We start from the raw sequence: 24,539 nt of genomic DNA, 5'->3' as shown, positions 1-24,539 counted from the left end.
TTCTTTCCTGGGTACCTTCTAGATGCCAGAAATTAGATTATCACATATATTCCATTCTCATGATCACCTGGAGATATAGATATTATCATTTCTGTTTTATAGATCATGAACCAGTAATTTAAAGAGGATGAGTAATTTTTCCAAAGACATATATATCTTTGGACACACACACACACACACACACACACGTAGCTGAATTGAGGTTAAGAATATAAAAATATCTCATGTGCCTGACTCTAACACCATTACTCCATCTACTATTATATAATACTCCCTAAAAATAGGGTATGTGGAGACATGATTTGCTAATTGTTGTTCCAAAAATCAGTTGCAGAGCCAAGATAAAAGCTAAGTTTTTGTTCCTTATTCTGCCTGTTATATCTAATACAGATTGCCAATTCCTATAAAATCATGGTATAGACCAGTGAAACAGAAGACAGAACTCAGCAACAGATTAATATATTTAAAAACTTGCTATATGATAGGGGAGGCACTACAAAGATAGTTGTTCAGTAAATGTGCTAACAAATTTGGTTCTCTGTATGCTGACATGAAGTTGGACCTCTACTTCGTATGAGACACAAAGGTATTTCTAGGTTAATAGAATGTGACTAGAAAAAAAAAAAAAAAACAACAGCACAGTTAATGCTAAACCATGAAAGAAGTATCTTGTGACATGGAGGTAGGAAAGGTTAAACAAGTTTGTAATAGTGTAAAATACAAAGTAAAAATTAGTGGATTAAATTAGGACAAAGATTTCTGTTCTATGAAAGAAACTGCAGACAATGTTAAAAGATGAGCAACAGATCTCTCAGTCTAATAGGAGATTGGTATTTAGAATAAACAAGGAATTCTTGGAAAATCTATACAGGAATTTCAGGAAGCCTAATAAATATATGAATAAGCAGTTCACACATAATAACCAAGCCTAAATAACTATGAATTACATGATGAAATGTTCAGCTGGATTTGAATTTAGAAAAGTACCATTATAAAGCACTGGTGTGTGGCATGACTTTACATCCATCAGCGTGGCAAAATTTTAAAAGCCAGCTAATAATATCAAGTATTTGTGATTATGTGGGGTGTAGCAGTTATCTACTGCTATATGACAAACCACCCCAAAACTTAGTGGCTTAAAGTAATAGAACGTGATTTTGCTCATTAATCTGCAGCTTTGTCAGGGTTTACTCTGCTCAGCTCTACTTGTCAACTAAAGTGAAGTCTGGGGGATAAAATCCTCTGAAGGCTTGTTTACTCAACTATGGGCTGTTGATACTGGCTGTTTGCTGGAACACCCACACATGGCCTCTCCATCTGGCCTTGACTTTCTCACAACATGGTGAAAGAGTCCCAAAGCCAGAGTCCTGAGAGAGTGAGCGTATACAGCAGAAGTCCTATTGTCATTTTACGATCCAACCTCAGAAGTCATGCAGCATCTCTTGCTTTGTTGAGACAGTCATAAAGGACTTTCCCAGTTCAATGCCTCCTGATGGGAGAATGGCAAAGTTCAAAATGTGGAACTGAAAATATTGCTCTGATGAATTTTATAAGGAATAAGTTGCTACATGAAGAAAATAGGACTCTCTTAACATTATGGTGGGATTGTAAACTGATACCTTTTGGGGAAAAAATTAGAGGAATAATGGAATGAAGTATAGTACATCTTAATGCCCTAGCAATCCTGTTCTGGGATATATACTTCCAAAGACATTCTACTCTAGTCCTTAGGGGTGCATGCACAGGGATGTTTATTTTATTTTTTTTTAAAAAAGATTTTATTTATTTATTTGAGAGAGAGAATGAGAGAGAGAGAGCACATGATGGGGGGAGGGTCAGAGGGAGAAGCAAAATCCCTGCTGAGCAGGGAGCCCGATGCGGGACTCGATTCCGGGACTCCAGGATCATGACCTGAGCCGAAGGCAGTCGTTTAACCAACTGAGCCACCTGGTGCCCAGGGATGTTTAATATACCCTTGCTTGTGACAGAGGGAGTTGAAGTGAGCCTAATTTGTGGGAGTGGATGAATATGGTGGAATCACACTATGTAAATTTGGATAGCACTCAAAAGATGAATTAGATTAATATAGAGAATACATTTAGTTTTCAAAAATGGTGTTTAGAACTAGAAAAAAATTAAGTTAACAATATACAAACATAAAACACCACTGAAATTTTCAAAGATAAATATATATGTAGGAAATACAGAAATCAGTTTGAAAGTTAATATTTTAATGTTAATTATTGTCATGTTAATTACTGTGTATAGTGTAATATTAAACCATCACTATACATTCTCATAAGGCTTCTGAATAAGTTCAAAATATTGACTAAAATGCAGCATTTAAGTGACTTCACTGTATGTGGAATTCCCAGGAGTAAAATATAGAATCTTAACAGTAATACTAGTGATTTTCCTTGTGTGTTGCTTAAATTATCTTCGTTTTGTTTTTTAGTTAAGTAAAAAGATTTGTTAAGGAAAGAAATAGATTAACTAAGGTAAAGGGACATTCTAGACACCTGGATAATGATATCTATTTTTCCTTAAGGTTTCTAGAAAACTGCCAGACTCACAAATAAAAATTATAGGTGGTATGGAGGTCAAATAAAAATGGTTCAATCACTACATGTCTTTAATACTATTTGTATATTGGTGAACTGCAAATTTTGATATATTTATATATAAACATATATATATGTTTACTTTAGATTGGGAAAGGTAAAATTTTTGCTGATTGGTCATTAACATGTGAGTCAATAAATCTATTATTATTTACCTAACAAAATAAAATAATTTGTATATAACATTTCTATTTCAGGTTCTGTTGAAGAATCCGATATTTACATGCCTAGCTCTGACCAAAGCTTCAGAATCTTTAGTTTTTATTGGAGCTTCTGAATATTTGCCTATATATATAGAAAACCAGTTTTTATTAACACACTCTACAGCAGCTAAAATTGCAGGTAGACCTTTTCTGCTCATTGTACTCATTTTGAAGTTTTTATATAAAGTTTTCTTATATGTATTTATGAAATATTTCAAATAAGCATAAAGTAGGAGTAATAGCATTTGCTCAAGTTTTATTTATCTTATTTTATTTTATTATTTTTCAATGATTCTATACATTACTCAGTGCTCATCACAATGAGTGTACTCTTAATCTTCTTTATTTTACCTACCCCCACCACCACCTCCCCTCTGGCAACCACCAGCTTGTTATCTGTATTTAGAATCTGGGTTTTTGTTTGTCCCTTATTTTCTTTGTTCATTTGTTTTGTTTCTTAAATTCCACATATGAGTGAAATCATATGGTATTTGTTTTCTCTGACTTATTTCGCTCAGCATTATACCCTCTAGGACCATCCATACTGCTGTGAATGGCAAGATTGCATTATTTTATTCCACTGTATATATATTCCACACTGTCTTTATCCCTTAATCAATCAGTGGACACTTTGGCTGCTTCTATAATTTGGCTTTGTAAATAAAGCAATAAGCATAGGGAGGCATATATCCCTCTGAATTAGTGTTTCTGTATTCTTTGGAAAAATTCCTGGTAGAGGAATTACTTGATCATAAAGTAATTCTATTTTTAATTTTTTGAGGACCTCCATACTGTTTTCCACAGTGGCTGTACCAGTTTGTGTTCTCACCAACAGTGTACAAGTGTTCCTTTTCCTCCACATCTTTGCCAACACTTGTTTCATTTCTTGTGTTTTTAATTCTAGCCATTCTGACAGGTGTGAGGTCATATCTGATTGTGGTTTCAATTTGCATTTCCCTGATGATGAGTGATGTTGAACATCTTTTCATGTGTCTGAAATGTGTCTCTTGTAGACAGCACATAAATGCTATTTTATTTATTTATTTGAGAGAGAGAGAGAGGTGGGGGGAGGGGCAGAGGGGGAGAGAGAGAATCTTAAGCAGGCTCCATGCCCAGTGTAGAGCCTGATGTGGGCTTGATCTCATGACACTGAGATCATGATCTGAGCCCAAATCAAGAGTTGGACACTTAATCAACTGAGTCACCCAGGTGCCCCCCGCCTTTTTTTAGAGAGAGAGAGATACATGTTATTTTTAATCCATTCAGTTGCACTGCCTTTTGATGGGAACATTTAGACCATTTACATTTAAAGTAAAAGTAAAGTAGAATAGGGCTAGTTTAGTGGTTATGAACTCTTTTAGCTGTTGTTTGGGAAACTCTATCTCTCCTTCTATTCTGAATGTTAGCCTTGCTGGATAGAATGTTCTTGGCTGTAGATTTTCTTCTGGCCTGCAAACTTTCTGCTGAGAAATCTGCTGATAGCCTTATGGTGTTTTCCTTGTATGTAACTGTCTTCTTTTCTCTTACTGCTTTTAAAATTCTCTCTTTATCACTGCTTCTTTCCTTTTTAATTACTGTGTATCTTGTTGTGGACATCTTGGGTTGATTTTTGTTGGGGGATGTCTGTGCCTCCTGGATCTGGATAACTGATTCCTTCCCCAGATTAGGGAATATCCAACTATTCTTTCTTCTTCTGGGATCACTATAATGTGAATGTTATTATGCTTGATGGAGTCACTGAGTACTGTAAGTCTATTCTCATTTTGCATAATTTTTTTCCTCACCTGCTCAGCCTGATTTATTTCCATTTCTCTGTTCTCCAAATCTCTAATTTGTTCCTCCACTTCCTGTAGCCTGCTATTTATTCCATCTAGTGTATTTTTAATTTCCTTTGTTGTGTTCTTCATCTCTGATTGGTTCTTTTTTGTGTTTTCTATCTCCTTTTTAAGGGTCTCATTGATACTCTCCACTCTTTTCTTAAGTCCAGTGAGTATCTTTATGATCATTACTTTGAATTCTCCATCAGGCATACTACTTATATCTGTTTCACTTAGATCTCTTGCTGTGGTTTTTTTTTGTCCTGTTATTTCATTTGGGATGTATTCCTCTGTCTCCTCATTTTGTCTAATCCTCTGTGTCTGTATCTCTTTGTTAGGGAGATCAGCTATGTCTTCTACTTTTGAAAGTAATGGCCTTATGAAGAAGAGGCCCTGTAGTGCTCTGCAGTGCAGAGTCCTCTGTTCCCCGGAACCTGGTACTTCAGGGGTATCTCCTATGTATGTTGCTTGTGCCCGGCTCTTGTGTCCTGGCTGCTTTTTCCTTCAGTCCTTTCAACTGAAAAGGGTCTCTTTACCTGTTGTGGGCAGTAATGAGTCCCCAGCTGGGGTGGGGCACCCAGTTTTAATGAGGTACACCTCAGGCTTCCACAGGGCCCACTCCTGCTGCTGCTGGCACTGAGGCCCTTAAAACATGTGAGTTGGGATGTTTGGTGTTGGCAAGGTTGCACTAGTCTTCTGGGGGAAGACTTCTGCAGCACCGGGACTGAGGCAAATGTGACTGGGAAGGGTGGATCCATCAAAATCTGGGGGTCCAGGGCACAGTGTAAGCAAGTTAGGTAATGAATGTGAGCACAACTCTGGAGGAACATAAATCTCATAATACACAGTAATCAACTGTCTAGACATAAATTCTTTGTAGAATATTTCTATTGAAAAGATTGATCTGAAATTTAAGAACTTCTGTTCATCAAATGTCAGCATAAATCTTACCTTTTGATCCAAAAGAAGACATTATCTTTATTATACTTGACAGTAAATGTATCTTCTCTTGGTTCCAGGAGAGACACAATCTCTGTTTTCCAAAACTATAAGCAAACTTGCCATCTGTTCTTGAGGAGAACACTATCTCTATTATCCAAGGTTGTTTGTTCACTATACAAATATCCTTGAAGAGATAGAACAAAAATCAGTCAATGATTCTGCTTGCTAGATATGCAGAAACATGAGATATGTGGAGAATTGCTGCCCAATAAATGATAGTAATTTTATTACATATAAATAAAGATTGTTAGATTGATCACACAATCTAGTATGTTACTTGCAAGAGGCACTCCTTAAATATGAGGACATGAAAAAGTTGAAAGTCAAAGGATAGAAAAAGTTCTATGTGAATGCTAGCCAGAAGAAAAGATGGTATAACTATAGTAATTTTAAGTATCGTATTCTTCAAAGAAAGAGGCATTACTTGTTATGAAGCGATCATTTACAATGACAGCAGAGTCGGGCAGTGAGGTAGATGAAACAATTATACGTGGGCATGCCCTCAACAATGTAGCTTTAAAACAAATAGTTGGGTCAATTAGATATTGGTGATATTGAGTCAATTAGATATCCTTATGAAAAAGGTAAATCTTGACCTCTGCCTTACTATGTATCCAACTACTAATTCTAGATGTATTGTAGATCTAAATGCGAATGATAAAATTATAAAGCTTTTTAGAATAAAACACAGGAAAATATTTAATGGCCTTAGTGAAGACAGATTTTTTACATAGGACAGAAACCACATAACCATAAAGGAAAAAACAAATGGTATTACATTAAAATTTAAGAACTTCTGTTCATCAAATGTCAGCATAAAGAGTAAAAATGAAGGCAGACAATCTTTTCAATAGAAATATTCTACAAAGAATTTATGTCTAGAATATGTAAAAATAGGGGCACCTGGGTGGCTCAGTCAGTTAAGCATCTGCCTTTGGCTCAGGTCATGATCCCAGGGTCCTGGGATCAAGCCCCGCATCCAACTCTCTGCTCAGCAGGGAGCCTGCTTCTCCCCTCCCCTCTCCCTCTGCTTGTGTGTGCTCTCTCTCCCTCTCTGTCAAATAAATAAAATCTTAAAAAAAATAGAATATGTAAAAACATCTGTCAATAGTAAGGCGGATAATTCAATAAACATGGACAAGAGACTTGAAAAAGTATTCAATCGAAGATGATATCCATTGGCCAATATTCATATGAAAGTGGGTTCACCTTAATTGGTTTTTAGGGAAATGCATATTAAAACCACAACACAATAATATTATTCATTCACCACAATGGCTAAAATGAAAAAGGGAAATACATGTTGGCATGGACGTGGAGTGGTAGCATTTCATCCACTACTGGTGAAAGTGTAAATTGGTTTAACCATTTTATGAATCTGTTTGGCAGTATCATGAAAATCTGAACATATACATATTCTCATTCAGGAATTCCACTCCATGTTACATCCTCTCTTAAGAATATACCTAGAGGAAGTGCAAATGTTTAAAGAAGGACATGTACATGAATTTTTAAAGTTGCACCACAATTCACAATATCACAGTGAATAAGTTGTGGTGTATGTGTATTCTAGATTGCTATTCAGCAATGAGAAGGCATCATCTATTGTCATATATAAAAACATGGGTGAATTTTTCAGACATCATACCAAACAAAAAAAGCCTTAATATATACATACTTTATGATCCATATTTTATAAAATCCTATAAGTGCATGAAAGAGCCTTTGATCTTCTGGCAATGTTGGATTTTTGATCTGGGTGGTAGTTTCATAGAAACAGTTATTTTGAAAAGTCATCAGTATGTGCAAATGTGATTTGTGTACTTTTCTCTACACCAGTGAAATCTTTACATAAAAAGTTGATTGGAAGTTCTGTGCATTGGTTGAGTTTTCAACTGTTTTGTTTCCTTTTGGTGTAGCCTTCAAAGAGCTAGCCATTTAATTGTTGAACTCTCTGTGCCCAGTATTTTCTTATTGCCTAGGGCAATAGCCTGACAGCCAATATTTTCCTAGCTGAGTTGGGTTCTCCGTTTTTTGCTCACAAATGTTTGTGGTTTTCTGAAGTCTGTAGTTGTTGGGTTCAAGCTGAATAAACCAAGGGCCTTTTCCTGGGTCAGTTATATGGCACAGAGATGGGGATAGACTTGGAGCTCAAACATTTTATATAGATTGCCATCCATTCCCCTTGTTTTTACCTTTATCTCACTCCTGCTTTTAGTGGTACCTATTGCCCTTCATTTCTGAGATTCTGGGGTAAAAGGTGGTTTCCCTCTTCTTAACTTCCTTACCTTCAAGCTTACTTCTCACACTTTGAAGTCTCCTGATTCAGTTCCAATTCCCACAATTTTCTTGATAAATATTGCCCCCACTCTATTTATTTGTACTTTTTTTGCTTTTTAATGAATTTGTTTGTGAATGTCTACGTTTTTTCAAACATTCATATGTTTACTTCGTGCCCTGACACTTTTCTAAGCAATTAAATATTGACTCATGTAATTCTCCTAAAAACCTTATCATGGTGGTACAATTATTTATAGATTTTCCTTAGTAGCATCTCATACATTTAATTGTAATTTTCATTATTTTTCTGTTCTGTTTTTTAATTATGATTATCATTATATTTTTATTTAATTCATGTCTTATTGAGAAAAGATTTTTAGTTTTTAAATATATGGTTTTGTTTCTCTTTTTAAATAACTGTTCACATCGAATAATACTTTCCATATCTTTAGTAATGTTGTAAGCTAAGTCTCTGTTTATGAGAAAGCGGGGTCAAAATACTTTGCTTATGGATTTTTAATTTTCTGGGCAATTTTAACATAATTTATTTTATACAATGTCATTAGGTATATACCTGTTTATGAACTACATTTCATGGCACATTTTTTTTTTTTTTAGTACTTCATTTTCAGACTTTCCTTTAAAAAACACCCAATTTGATAATCTTTTTAATAGTTAAGCTTTATCCATTTACCATTATTGTGGATTCTGACATTTTTAAGTAACTTTTAACTTCTTACTTATATTTCTTTGTTTTTTACTCTTCAATTTGCTTCTTTTTCCCCCTACTATCCTGTCCTCTCTCAATGGACTAATTTTTTTTTTTTTTTTTCATTTTATCCCCTTTGTTTTGTTCAGGAGATTTTAACTACCCACTGGTTGTTCACTAGCCCTACTCTTTTTTTTTTTTTTTTAACATTTTATTTATTTATTTGACAGAGAGAGACACAGCGAGAGAGGGAACACAAGCAGGGGGAGTGGGAGAGGGAGAGGCAGGCTTCCCGCGGAGCAGGGAGCCCGCACTAGCCCTACTCTTCAAGAGTGAGTGCATGTGTTCATGTCTAGCCTAGATTATTAATTTTATCATTTTATGAATTAGCTAAATTATCATTCTTTTGCAAGTAACATGCCGTTTGGCAGATTTTACAATTTTTCTTTATTTTTGATGATATGAAGTTTTCTTACCTTATTTCTGTATGTCTTAGGATAGATTTAATTATTTATTCTTAATCCTTCTCAGTAGTTTGAGTGTTCTTTTATTCCCAGAACTAATATTTTTTTAATAATGGAAATTTCTCATTCTCAGTTTCAATTTTTCATGTATTATTTCTCTGGAATTTATTTCATTATACTTCTCACAAGTGCTGTAAAACATTTTGTAGTGCCTCTTATTCTGTTCTCACTGTGTTTTTTTTTAAAGTTACTTTCTGATTAGTTTTAAATTTACAGAAAAAATTTGAGATAGTACAGACAGCTCCCATACACTGCACACCTGGTTTCCCCTTTTATTAACATCTTACATTAGTATGGTAGTTTTGTTATAATTAATGAACCAATATCAATACTAACTAAAGTCAATATTTTATTCTTATTTCCTTTGCTTTTATATAATGTCCCCCCCTTTTTTTTTCTATCCCAGGATCTCATTCAGGATACATTATATTTCGTTGTCATATCTCTCAGGTTTCTATTGAGTTTGACAGCTTCTAAGTCTTCCATTGTTTTTATGACCTTGATAGTTTTGAGGAGTGCTGGTCAGGTATTTTTAGAATGTTCCTTAATTGGGAATTGTCTCATTTTTTCCCCCCAGTGATTAGACAGGAGTTATGGGTTTTAGAGGGAGGATTACAAAAGTAAAGTGGCATTTCCATCAAATCATATCAAGGGCGCATACTATCACCATGGCTTACTACTTTTGAATTTGACCTTGTTCAACTGGGTAATGTTTATCATATTTCTCCACTGTACTCATTGTCTTTTAACTACTTTTCTTGGTTATTCTCCTTTCACTCTTTTTTTTTTTTTTTTTATTACATAGTTACTAACTTTTCAAATGTCTCTGGCCTGGGACTTCAGTTTTTATTTTAGCAATTATATTTTTAAATGTCCAGGCTTATTATTTTTTTATTCATCTGCTCTTATTTAATTCCTTTATCTTTTTATTTTATTTCTTTTTATGGAAGTTAAATTTTCATTTATCTTTTTGAGTATTCTAAAATTACTTATTTACAAGTCTCCCTCAATGATATAGATTTAATCTGATGTTAATGGGACATTTTTTGGCCTCATATTTCTCTTGCTATATTTCTATCTAAATCTGCCACTTCTTTATGTTTGGAGCAAAGGAGATTACATCAATGTATGCATTTACTGTGCTACTTTCATATGACTGAGTATTTTCTAATTATATTTCCTCTTCTTCCTCCTCCTGCTTGCCTCTATCTAATCCTTTATGCTTGATTGAAAAGAAAACTATTTCTCATAATGATTATTCTGAAATCCCACTTTGTTGTGAGATTGTTAATATTGCACACCCATTCACAGAACCAGTGGGTGGCTTAGTTTAATTTTTGGTAATGAATCTCTGTTTCTGAACTCTTGTCATGGGCATGTCTCTTGCTGTAAAGTATAGATCCAGGCAACTATGCTCTGAGTAAGAAGTTCTCATCTTCTGTTTTGCATGGATTAAGTTCTGGGTTTATCTTAGATGCCATTACCACATAGGAGCAAAACTTCTCCATCATTCCATTAGGCCGATAGCTTTAGCCCTACTCCCAAATTTGTACTTCTCTTAAGTTTCAGGTTTGTTGAGATGTTTATCATGCTTTTAAATTCTCATTGTCTTTTTATTTAAATCTATGTTTGCTGTATGTTTAGAGCAGGGGGATTGCATCAACGTTTGAATTTTCTGTACTATCTTCAGCTGACTATTTTTTTTTAACTGGTTTCTCCTCCTCCTCCTCCTTTCTTTTAGGATTTGTTTTACTTCCAGGAGGTGGACTTGGCCAGCTTCTGGGAGGTATCATTGTTTCCACGTTACACATGTCTTGTAAAGCCCTTATGAGATTTATAATGGTTACATCTGTTATATCACTTATATTCTTTGGGTTTGTAATTTTTGTACACTGTGATCCAGTACCACTTGCTGGGATCAATGAAGATTATGACGGGTAAATATTATTTTGTATATTGGATTTTTACATTCGAATCAACAATGTATTTCTCAGTCAGTTAATAACTATCTAGTAACCCTATAAGTTTATACCATTCTTGGAATTATTCAACATGTAAAATAAATATAATGCATACTTTCACCTTTCATATTAAGGGCAGAAATATCATGATGGTAGCTTGTGACATGGCTGCTTGTGCATAAAGCACTAAAGAAAAAAAGGCATTGAAATGATTCAGAACCAAGAAATAATATTCTGTATTAAAGTGGCTAACAACTAAAACAATACTGTCTATACGAAGCCTTACCTTGTGTTCCTGAATTGGTATATCTGCCTTTTTATAGACGTCAAAGAATAGAACTGAAGTACATCTGAAAGTATGTATAAGTAATGTCTCCTTTAAGCTAAACATGCAAAAATTCAAAGAACTTGGCAGAGATTGATACTAAACACAGGGGAACAGAATTTGAATAGAAAACCTAAGGACTGCGCAAGTAAAATAAGTAAAAAATAAGAGTTTCACTTCTACCTACAATGGAGTAGCCTGTGGCAGATCAATGCTCCCACTGAGAACAACTATGAAAAACTGAATCAAGTTTAAAAAATTTGTCTCAAAGCATCAGAGGATTGTTTAGGCAAATAGAAATTCAAAGGCCAAAATTCTGGAATAAGGCAGACCCTTAAGAAGAGAAGGAACTTTTTGCAGTTGGACACTTTAGAGATATTTGCTAATTCTCGACATTGGCAAGAAGCTGATAATTTTGGCAAAGGTCTGGGTAAAAAGCATCTAGTTAGATGACAAGAAATCAGCACACATTTGTGACAGATGCATCAACCTAAAGAGACAAAAATAGGGTTGGGCAGGATATCAGAGAGAAGAGAGAGATAGAAAAATGAGACAACACTGTTGGGTTTTCACTCAGGACATTTGTTGAACTATGAATGTAAGAGGCTGAAATCAAGCAGGAATCTTATAAAAAGTAGGAAAAGTCTAGCAGTACTGTGATACTCTGTAGATAAGAGTGAGTTTAGAATACCCTGGGGAGAGGAACTGTGATGAATACTACGTGTTCTCTGATATCTCTGTAAGGCTAAGATCTAAGAGTGAGGGCCTTCCAGAAGTACTGGAGCCTAGCCAGGAGTTAATTTGGTCTCTAATGGATTAATTTGGTCATCCAGTCCTCTAACTGGCAGCAGAAAAAACCAACACTCTAAAAAAAAGATAATACCAAAAATTATGAGACAAAACAGACAATAGGACAGACACAGGGGATCCAGATATCATCATTATCAAATAAGAGTGTTAAAACAATATTGATATGAGCAATAATACAAATTACTATGAATTTCTCTTCAGAAACCATGGGTTCAGAAGAGAGTAAAACAATATCTTTAGAATCCTGAAAGACAAAAACAAACAAAACAAAACAAAAAACAACAAAACCAAACCAAAACTGTTGACTCATAAATCATTATCCAGTGAAAATATCCTTCAAGAATGAAAATGAAGTAAAGGTATTCTCAGGTGAAGGATAACTCATAAAATTGGTTGTTAGCTCTAAAAGAAATTATTAAGTATTTTTTCAGTCTGAAGCAAAATAATCCTAGAGGAAAACTTGAAGGATAAAGGAAGAGTAAAAGAAGTGATAAATATACTAGTAAGTAGACTAATTTTTCATCTTAAGTTTAAAATATATATAACAATTGAAAGAGAAATATAACATTGTCTGGTGTAGTTTTTCAAAGGTTGTAGATGTTATACATATGATAACTATAAAGGGGGAGAAGAAAAGGACCTCTGTGTTTATAAGACTTACACATTTTAAATATTGTGGTAAAATATCAACTCGAAGTATAAAAGTAAGTATATATCAATATAGTTTAGGTATCTATCTATATTTCTTGTCTTTGTATGGTCTGTACACTAAGATTGTTTTTATATTAGTAAGTGTCATGAAAAACAATAAAGAACAATAGGACTTACGGTTTCTACTCCAGTGTGGAAAGAGCTTGTAAGTCATCACTCCCATCCTCACATTAAGAAAAGAGTTGAACAAATAAAAAATTCAACAGCAGAGGGCAGACTGGGCAAACTGCTGCCACCGAAAGTGGAGAGATAGGCAAATAGAATGGTAGTTTACTGGGAGCAGAAGCCATTGGAACTGAATATTAAATGGCACTTGACTAATTGCTGGAGGTGGAACACGGAATAACTTGAGAGTTAAAATCTCCTGGGGACACAGTTGTAGGAGGATCCCACTCACTTTCATGACTAAACATCCAGATGCTCTACCAGGTGCTCACAGTGGAAACTGAGAGAAAAATCCTCTTGTGTTTTGGGCAGGAGGAGAGGGAAAACAACCATTTGAAATATGCTCAAGAGAAGTCCGCTGTCTGTAACAGAAGCCTACCCTGTCAGAAACTGCTTTACCAGAGTTTCCCCTGCCAAACTTTAAAAAGGAAGGCAATCAGACAAATCAATCCTTCTCTAACCTTCCTGTCTAACATAAGGGAAGGGAGAAAAAAAGCTAAGAAAAGCTTCTGAAGGTCACAGCTTAGAGACTCAGGTGCACGGGGGTGGAAAGAGACACAAAGTCTAAGATTTAATTGTAAGATTATGGAATGATTTCCCTCAACAATATCTTACTACCACACCAATAGAGATCCAGTGTTATAACAGAGAAGCACAGCTGAGAGAGCTGCAAGGCACACTCTATTTAATAACGAGATTCCAGGGAAACCCAAAGACAACCAGGAAGACAGAATGAGGATACCATGGGAAAAACTGAGGTCTCTGCCACCTATAGCTACAACAAACTGTAAACACAGCCTAACTCCTAGACAGATAAACATAAAAACCTAAAAGGTTTTTAAAAATACTAAAAGGCCTATTTACCTCTGTTTTTGTTAACATGATACATGATGTCTGACTTTGAACAAACACATTACACGCTATTCTAAGGGCAAGAAAACATGCAAACTGAAAAAACACAGCACGCATCAGACCCAGACTCAGATACGGCACAGGTTTGGGAATGATCAGACTGGGAATATAAAATAGCTATGATTAATATGCTAAGGGCTCTAATGGGAAAAAGTGGGCAACACAGAAGCAAAACTAGGTAATGTAAGAGAAATAGAAATTCTAAGAAAAAATCAGAAGTAAATTTCAGAAAGCAAAACTGTAAGTGAAATGAAGAATCCCTTTCATGGGTCCATCAGTAGACTGGAGAGAACAGAGGAAAGCATCAATGACTGTGAAGATATGTCAATACAAACTTCTCAAACTGAAAAATACAGAGAAAAAGATGAAAAGAAAACAAACAGAATATCCAAGAACTGTGCAGCAATTACAAAGGTATAACAAATGTACAACACATACACCAAAAGAAGGACAGAGAGGAACAGAAGTGAGTAATAATGGCTGAGAATTTTCCAGAATTAACAAACACCAAACTACAGATCCGGGAAGCTCAGAGAACACCAAGAAGGAGAAAAAAAAAAAAAATTACAACTAGGCATATTATATTCAACCTGTAGAATCAGGAAACAGTGACAAAATCCAGAAGAAACAAAACCTCACTGATAGAGGATTGAGGATTATTTATCTCAGACTTATCTTACAAACAAGAAGAGAATGGAATGAAATAGTTAAAAGACTGAAAAAAACCATTAACCTGGAATGCTATGTGCAATGAAAGTGTCCTTCAAAAATGAAGTAGAAATGAAGATATTCTCAGATAAACAAAAAATATGGGAATTGGAAACCTGCTTTGCCAGAAATGTTTAAGGAACTTCTTCAGAAAAAAGAAAGATGGTATGAATCAGAAATTTGAGTCCACCTAAAGGAATGAAGAAACATGCTTTGCAAGTAACTTACTTTGCAAGAAATGTTTAAAGAAGTTCTTTGGAAAAAAGAAAAATGACATGAGTCAGAAATTAGAGTTTATATACAGAATCAAAGAACACCAGAGAATGAGTAAATGAAGATATAATATTTCATTTTTATTTTTAATTGGTGTAATTGAGGACTTGTGTTCAAAATAATAATGGTGATACGATGTTAAGTGTTTATAGTCTGTGGATAGTGAAATGGATGACAGAAATCTTATAAAAGAGGAAGGAGGAATTGGGAATATTCTCTTATAAGGTACCTTCACTACCCATGAAGTGGTATGGTGTTATTTGAAAGTAGACTTAACTTGCTTGTATACTGGGAATTCTAGGGAAACTCCTAAAACATTTTTAAGAAATATAATTAATTGCTGGTGCACCTGGGCAGCTCAGTCGGCTGAGCGTCTGACTTGATTTTGGCTCAGGTCATGATCTTGGGGTCCTAGGATTGAGCCTCCTGTCGGGCTCTGTGTTTGGCAGGCAGTCTACTTGAGGGTTCTCTCTCTCCCTCTGCTCCTCCCTCTCCTCATGCATATGTGCGCGCTCTCTCTCAAATAAATAAATCTTTAAAACTAAAAATAAAAAGTATAATTGCTATTTTAACAGATGAGAGAAAATAGAATCTCATAAAATAATTAAAACCAGAGTAGGCAAAAAAAAAAAAAAAGGAGGGAAAGATGAAAGCAAGAAAGAAAAATTGGCTGGCATGTAATTGTTCATAGTCATCTCTTATGATCTTTTGTATTTGTGTTGTGTCATTTGTGATGTCTCCTCTTTCTAATTTCATATGTTTAAGTCCTTTTTTTTTCTTGGCAAGTCTAGCTGAAAGTTTATCTATTTCATTTATCTTTTCAAAAAACCAGCTTTTGGTTTCATAGATATTTTTTATTGTTTTATTAGTCTTTACTTCATTTATTTCTGTTCTGATCTTTGTCATTTCCTTCCTTATACTAACTTTGGGCTTAGTTTGTTGTTATCCTAGTTTCTTGAAGTATAAAGTTAAGTTGTTTATTTGAGATCTTTCTTTTTTCCTAATGTAGACTTTTATCGCTGTGAACTTCCCTCAGAATTTCTTTTGCTGCATCCCATAGGTTTTGGTATGTCACATTTCTACTTTTATTTATCTCAAGGTATTTTTTAAATTTCTCTTTTGATTTCTTCTTTGATCCATTGTTGTTCAGTAGCATGTTTTTAAATCTCCACATATTTGTGAATTTTCAGTTTTCTTCTTGAAATTGATTTCTAGTTCCATACTATTGTTGAAAAAGATGCTTGATAGGATTCTGCTCCTCCGAAATGTAATAAGACTTCTTTTGTGGCCTACTATATTATCTATTCTGGAGAATGTTCCATATGTTCTTGAGAAGAATATATATTCTCCTGCTGTGGATGCAATATTGTGTAAATGTTTGTAGGTCCATCTGATCCAATGTGTAGTTTTAAGTCCAGTGTTTCTTTACTGATTTTCTGTCTGGATGATCTATCCTAGTTGAAAGTAGGGTGTTTAAGTCCTCTACTATTACTGTATTGCTGTCTGTTTTTCCTTTTAGGTCTGCTAAAATTTGCTTTATATATTTAGATTTTCCTCTGTTGGATAAATAAATATTTGCAAATGTTATATTCTCTTACTGCATTGATTCTTTTTCATTATAAAATGATATTTGTCTCTTATTACAGTTTTTGGTCTACCCCAGCTTTCTTTTGGCTTCCATTTGCATGGAATCTTTTTTCATCTCTTTACTTTCAGTCTGTGTGTGTCCTTACATCTGAAGTGAGTCCCTTGTAGGCAGTATATATATCGGCTTTGTTTTGTTTTATCCATTCAGTCATTCTATGTCTTTTGATTGTAGAATTTCATCCATTACATTTAAAGTAATTTAAAGTAAAGTAAGGTAAAATAAAAAGATAGGTATGTACTTATTGCCATTTTGTTAATTGTTTTCTGGCTGTCTTGTAGTTCCTGTTTCCTTTTGTCTTCTCTTGCTGTCCTTCTTGTGGTTTGATGATTTTCTGCAGTGGTATGCTCAGATTCCTTTCTCTCTATCTCTTGTGTGTCTACTATAGGTTTTTGGTTTCTGGTTACCAGGAGGTTTACATAAAATATATTTTTAACGATCATTGTTAAGCTGATAACAGCTTAACCTTGAACACATACTAAAGCTCTAATTTTTTACTCTCACCCTACATTTTATGTTTTGATGTCACAATTTATGTCTTTTTACCCTTTGTATCCATTAACAAATTCTTATAGCTATATTTATTTTTAATAATTATATTAACCAGATAAACCTTATCTATAACTATAACCTTACCTATAATTATAATTAGATGAAACCTATCATTCAGCCAAGCTTGGGCTCTTGGTTGTCTCTCAAATTTTTGTGATTGTCCAAACTACCTTCTTTGTTCTTAGTGGGTCCTATTGAAAATGTGCTAGATCTCTCAGTATCCCAAAGGGGAGAATAACAGTCAATATCTAGATTTAGGCTGATTGGAAGCTAGACCCTCAGGCAGTAGGTAAGAAAGAGGTGGTTTGGACTCTTCCAGGGAGAAACTGGGAGTTGTGCCTTTTAAATTTTTTTTTTTTTTTTTTTTGCCTGTTCCCTCTTTGCTGGAGTTGAGTGTATAGCTGCAGGAGGGTACTCCTGTGCACATTAATGACTGCTTTTTTGTCTGCTGTGGTCCTGTGGGACTCATCAGTGCAAGACCTTTTGGCTATGAGAGCCATACAATCCTGAGACCCATCCTTTGGGTGGCGGCCACAAAAAATGGGGATGCCAGCATATGTACAAGCTGCTTCTAGGGAGACGTTGGCAATTTGTAGTGAGCCGAAATGAGAAGGCAAAGGTGACATCTAATGGTTTCCCTGATCTCTGGGGAGGATTGCAGCCAACCCCTACATGCCTTCTAAATTAGAGACCTGACCCTCAGACAGCTGGTTTTTAAAAATATTCAAATAGGCCTCTTTCAGGGAAAATGGGAAAGATGGGTGTTTTTCGCTTGCTCCCTCTGCACTGAGCCCTGTGGGAATAGCTGGTTAGAACTGTTTCTTTGTTTGGTACAGTACTATAGAACTCTGCAAGCCCTGTTGGTTATCAGAGTCAGGCCATCAAGGGGCTCTTTCACTGGGAGCATTGTGATCAGTCCCTGGATACAGGTTAAACTAGAAGCCTGATCCTCAGGTAGTGACTTTGAAATTATGCAGGTAGGCCTCTTTCAGGCAAAGATAGAGATGAGCATTTTTTGCCTTCTCTTTCTGTGCTGAGCCCTGGGGAGATAGCCATGGTGAATCTGCAGAGCCCATTAAAGTTTTCTTCTTTGCCACAATCTCATGGATCTGTGGATGCAAGCCCCATTGATTTTTGGAGCTAAGTGTTTTGGGTGCCTACAACTCAGGTGTGAGTCTTAAAAGTTGGCACACTAGATGTGGGGTCCATACTCTTCACTACTTAGGGAGAAGTTGCTAGTTGGGAGGTCCTTCCTGATTATCAGGCACTGTGCCTGGGGTAGAGTTTATGGTAAAAGTGTGTCTCAGGTTTTCCTACCTGTTTCAGTGTGGGTGATAGAATTTTCTCACTTTCCCAATGGATAGGAGGTATTCAGCTAGTTTTTGGATTTCTTTCAGGGGGAATTTCTCTGTGTGGCTGTAGATTTGGTGTCCTTGGGAGGAGGTCAGTTCTGGAGACCCCTATGTCATCATCTTGGACGGTAGCCAAGATAATCTTTTCAACAAATGGTGCTAGAAAAACTGAACATGCACATGCAAAAAAAAAAAAAAGAAAAGAAAAAAAAAGCAAGGAAAAAATCTAGAGACAGAACTGACTTACACACTTCACAAAGATTAAATCAAAATTAACTCAAAATGGATTATAGACCTAAATATAAAACACAAAACTATAAAACTTCTGGAAGATAACATAGGATAAAATCTAGATAACTTTGGGTTTTGTGATGACATTTGGTGACATAACACCAAAAAAAAAAGTATGAAAGAAAAAAATGATGTTAAATGTCACTAAAATTAAAACCTTTCTCTGTGAAAGACACTGTTAATAGAATTAAAAGACAATGCACAAATTGGGAGAAAAATTCGTATTTGATACAAGACATATCCAAAATATTTAAAGAACTCTTAAAACTCATCGATTTACAGAGAAACAACCCAATTAAAAATGGCCAAAAGGTCTGAACATTCACCTCACTAAGGAAGATGTACAGATGCTGATAAGCATATGAAAATATGTTTGGTATTATAGCCATCAAGGAGTTGCAACTTAAAACAACAATTAGATACTACTACACATCTATTGAAATGGCTGAAATCCAAAAAAACTGACAAAACCAAATGCTAGCGAGGATATGGAGTAAAAAAGACTCACATTTGCTGCCACTGGTAATATAAAATGGTAAGTCACTTTGGCAGTTTGGCAGTTTCTTACATAGCTAAACATAGTTTTGCCATACAATTCAGCAATTGTGCTTTCAGGTATTTACCCAAATGAATTGAAAACTTACGTTCACACAAAAACCTGTCAGTGAATGTTGGTAGCACCTTCATTCATAATCACTAAAATTGGAAACAATCAACATACCTTTCAGTAGGTGAATAGATAAACTGTAATACACCATACATGGAATATTATTCAGCGATAAAATGAGCTATCAATTCACAAAAAAGACATGGAAGAACCTTATATGTATATATTGCTAAGTGAAAGAAGGCAGTATGGAGGCTACATATTATATGATTCCAACTATAAGACATTCTGGAAAAGGCAAAATTATTGGCAAAATTGCATATTTGATTTGGGCTTTTAAAAATATCTTCTAGGGGTGCCTGGGTGGCTCAGTCAGTTAGGCATCTGCCTTTGGCTCAGGTCACGATCCCAGAGTCCTGGGATCCAGCCCTGCATTAGGCTCCCTGCTCAGTGGGCAGCCTTTTCTCCCTCTCCCACTCCGCCTGCTCGTGCTCTCGCTGTCAAATAAATCAAATCTTAAAAATCCCTTCTACTTGACATATGGAATACCAATGTAATAACTGTTATAAGTTCAATTGTAAAAAATGTACCACACTAAGGCAACTTACTAATAATAGCTGAAACTGTGTAGAAGGAGAAAGAGGTATATATGGAAACTCTGTGTATGCTCAATTATTCTGTAGACCTAAATTTGTTCAAAGATATAGTTTATAAATCAGAATATAATAATTTAAAATGATTTTGAACTGTAGGTACTTTTTAAAATGATTAATAATATAAAGTAAGACCCTTTGGCTTCATTCTAAATTTATATTTGGAAATTGTTCTGGGCTTTCACTTCCAGCCAAGATGGGATTACAGATTTCTTCTCCTACCAAAACAACCAAAAATTTGACAAAAATTGAAACAGTGGTTTTCAAGACATTGGAATCAGTCATTGAAGGACAGTGGTACATGACATGAGAAGCATTCAAGGTGAGCCCTGCAATTCCTCCAGCTTACTGCCTTAGTGGAGTTTTAAGGTCATAGCACAGGGAATGGGAATGAGACAGATTCTGGCTGATTCCTTGAGCTGAGGGTTCAGAGAGACCAATAAACTAGGGTTCACAGGATTGTGTACTAGAGGACATATCTGCAGAAGACCCCTTTAAGAACCCAGCAAAGTAGTAACTAGGACATGTGTAGAGAGAGATTATTGAGTCTAAGTCCACCAAAAGAATTAGAATTACAGTGTACACCACTCATACAGGATTGGGAATAATACCTTTTCTCATCACTCAAACTATGAAACCTCAAAAATCACAATATGTAAACAGAAGGATCTTGTCTCAGCAGCAGGTAATAATTAATTCTAAACTGAGTACTACTCTGGCTCTTCCTATCAACTCTGCCTATCAACTAAGAAAGATAAAAGTGTTTCTGAGTAAATTAGCTGCATTTCAGAATAAAGCTTAAAAATATTCACAAAAATACAAAAATGTTCAACATCTAATATGGAAATTTACAAGGTCCAATATCCAGTAAAATGTTATAAGGAATTCAAAGAAGCAGAAAAATACTACCCATAAAATAAGAAGCTAAATCAGTTGATTAAAACTGACCCATAACTGACACAGATGTTAATATTATCAGAGTTTACACAGTTATTATATTAGTATTCCATATGTTCAAAAAGTTAAGTAAAAGATATATTTTTTTAAAGATTTTATTTATTTATTTGACAGAGACCACGAGAGAGGGAACACAAGCAGGGGGAGTGGGAGAGGGAGAATCAGGCTTCCAGCAGAGCAGGGAGCCTGATGCAGGGCTCGATCCCAGGACTCTGGTATCATGACCTGAGCCAAAGGCAGATGCTTAATGACTGAGCCACCCAGGCATGCAGTAAAAGATATTTTTAAAAACCCAAGTTGAGCATATAGAAATGAAAAACCAGGAAGATTGAGGAAAAGACTATGTTTGAGATTAATGACAGATTAAACATTGCAGAAGATTAAATAAACTGGAAATTCATAACAATAAACATCCAATGGAAAACAGAGAAAAAACAATGAACAAAAATGAAGCATCAATGAGTTGGACAACTTCAGGTGGTCAACCATTTGTATAGTTGGAGTCTCCAAAGGAGGGGCCTTGGGGAAAGAAAAATAGTTGAAGAAATTGTGTTCAAGTTTTAAAAATTTCATGTAAGCTGTAAACCTACAGACCTAGGAAACCAAGAACAAGAAACATGAAGAAAATTACACCATGCTACATAATAATCAAATTGCTCAAAATAAGTTTAAAGAAAAAAAATCTTAAAAGCAGTGAGGAGTGGGAAAAATACATTATATACAAATGACCAAAGATAAGAGTAACAGAGGGTTGTGGAAAGGGAGGTGGGTGGGGGGATGGGGTAACTGGGTGATGGGCATTAAAGAAGGCACATGATATGATGAGCACTGGGTGATATACTCAACTAATGAATAATTGAACATTATATAAAAAACTAATGATGAACTATACCTTGGCTAATTGAATTTAAATTAAAAAAAGAAACAATGCAGATAAGAAGACAGTAGGATAATATTTTAGAAGTACTAAAATAAAAAAGTCAACTAATCATTCTGTACCAAGTCAGAATGTCTATAAAAAATGAAGGAGAAATAATTTTACACATAAAAAATGTAAATAATACTTGAACAACAGACTTAACACTACATGAAATGTTTAAAAAAGTCTTTCTGGCTGAAATAAAATGATACCAGGTAAGAATATGAACTACACAAAGCAAAGAAGAGCAAAGGAAATGGTAATTTATAGGCATTTTTTCTTATTTAAATCTTTTTAAAAATAATTGTTTAAAACAGATAAACATAATATGGGTTTACTTGAAGTGCCATATATCACATGTTGGTAAACTGTGTTAAGTTAAAGATGTATAATATAAACTCTGAAGCACCATAAAATAACAGAGTCACAGCTAATAAGCCAAACTGACACATGAATTAAAATAGAATTTTATAAAAACATTTGTTTAGGGCGCCTGGGTGGCTCAGTCGGTTAAGCGACTGCCTTCGGCTCAGGTCATGATCCTGGAGTCCCGGGATCGAGTCCCGCATCGGGCTCCCTGCTCGGCGGGGGGTCTTTAAAAAAAAAAAAACAACCCCCCCCCCAAAAAAACCCATTTGTTTAATCTCGAATTAGGCAAAAAAAGAAAAAAGAGAACAAAGAAAAGATAAAAAGGAAAATGAACAGAAAGGATAGATTCAAACCTAATTATAGTAGTAATTGCATATAATGTCAATGAAAAGGCAGAAAATTTCCAATTTGATTTTTTAAAAAAAAGCAAGACCCAACTATATATGTTGTATAAAAGAAATGTGTTTCAAATATGGACACAAGTAGATTATGAGTTAAAGGATGGGGAAAGATGTATCATATTAACAGTAATCTAAAGAAAGCCGGAGTATGATAGTAGACCAAGTAGATTTGTGAGCAAATATTAGCAGGAATAGAGAAGGTGATTATGTAATGATAGAGTGGTCAATTCATCAAGAATTCAAGCAATTCTTAATGTTTATGAGCCTAATCAAAGAGCTTTAAAATATGTGAAGCAAAAACTTAGACACTACAAGTAGAAATACAGAAATCCACAAATATAGTCAGATATTTTGATACTTTTCTCTTAATAATAGAAGTAGGCAAAAAAACTCAGGATAACATTAATAACATTAACAGCCAACTTGACATGATTGACATTTGTAGAACATTTCACCTATCAAAGAATTCACATTCTTTTTAAAAGCACAGGAAACCCAAAGTAAACCATATTCTGTAAAGCAAGTCTCAGTAAATTTAAAGGATTAAGTCATATAATGGAATTAAATTTTCTGACCATTATGAAATTAAATTAGAACTACATTAATTAAAAACAGATTTCTGAAAAAGCCCCAAACATTTGGAAACTCAATAACAAATTTCTAAATAACTTGTGTTCAAATAATTTCTTCAGAAGAAAAATTGTAAAGTATTTTGAAGTGGATGAAAATGAAAACACAAGTAACAAAACTTACAGAATATCGCTAAGATAGTACTTAAGGGAAAATGTATATAACCTAATTAGAAAAGAAAAAAGTCTCAAACCAATGACACTTGCCTCTACCTTAATAAACTAGAAACATCAAAGCATATTGATCCCAAAGTAAGTACAAGAATGGAAACAATTGAGATTAAAACAGAAATCAATGAAGTAGAAATGAGAAAAACAATGGAGGAAGTATAATCAGGTCAAATTTTGAGGAGATTGATAAAATTGCTAAACCTCTAGACAGAGAAAACTACCAATATCAAGAGTTAGAGTTTTGATGTGATGTTTTTATAGATTCCACCAATATTAAAAGGATAGTAAGGTAATGTTATGAACAACTTTATGCCCATAAATCTGACAGCTTCCATGAAATGGGTAAATCCTTCAAAAGACACAAACTCATTTAAGAAAAAAAACATATGTGTCTAGTAAGTAAATCAAATTTGTACTTAAATATTTTCTGAAAAAATTCCAGGCCCAAATGGTTTTACTGGAGAACTAAATCAAATATTTAAACAATATCTGACTTTATACAAATTCCTCCAGAAAATTGAAAAAGAGTGTATACTTTCCAACTTATTCTATGAAACTTGCATTATCTTTATATCAAAACTGGACAAAAGACATTGTAAGAAAAGAAAACTATAGACCTATTTTTCTCATGAACATAGATTCAAAAACTATTAACAAAATTCTGGCAAACTGAACCGAATAGTATATTAAAAGGGAAATAAATTATGATCGAGCAAGATTTATCAAAGGAATGCAAGGTTGCTTTAACATTTGAAAGTCAATTGATATAATCCACATATTAATAAACTAAAAATGAAAAAAACCATAATCACAGTAGATGCCAAAAAGCTCCATGATAAAGTGCAACATCTATTCCTCATAAACTAGGAAACTAGGAATAGAAGGGAACTATGAAAATATACAGCTAACACTATACTTAGTGATTATTATGGAATGAATGTGTTTACCCTCCTACTAAATTCATATGTTGAA

At 34.6% G+C, this 24,539-nt stretch overlaps 1 protein-coding gene across 1 annotated transcript in view; it reads left to right on the top strand.

Annotated features, from left to right (window-relative positions):
* Positions 1-24,539, top strand: part of SLCO6A1 (solute carrier organic anion transporter family member 6A1) — a 98,109-nt gene that overhangs the window by 27,416 nt on the left and 46,154 nt on the right. The window contains exons 7-8 of the mRNA XM_035015077.1: positions 2,819-2,963; positions 10,898-11,093. Coding sequence (XP_034870968.1) covers positions 2,819-2,963; positions 10,898-11,093 — 341 coding nt within the window. The remainder of the gene's footprint in view (positions 1-2,818; positions 2,964-10,897; positions 11,094-24,539) is intronic.

This window comes from Mirounga leonina, unplaced genomic scaffold, assembly GCF_011800145.1.
Source record: "Mirounga leonina isolate KUSES-001 unplaced genomic scaffold, KU_Mleo_1.0 Mir_168, whole genome shotgun sequence".
In the NCBI taxonomy this organism is placed as follows: domain Eukaryota; kingdom Metazoa; phylum Chordata; class Mammalia; order Carnivora; family Phocidae; genus Mirounga; species Mirounga leonina.
Note: the sequence above shows the minus strand (reverse complement) of the source record. Positions and strands in the feature narration are given on the sequence as shown.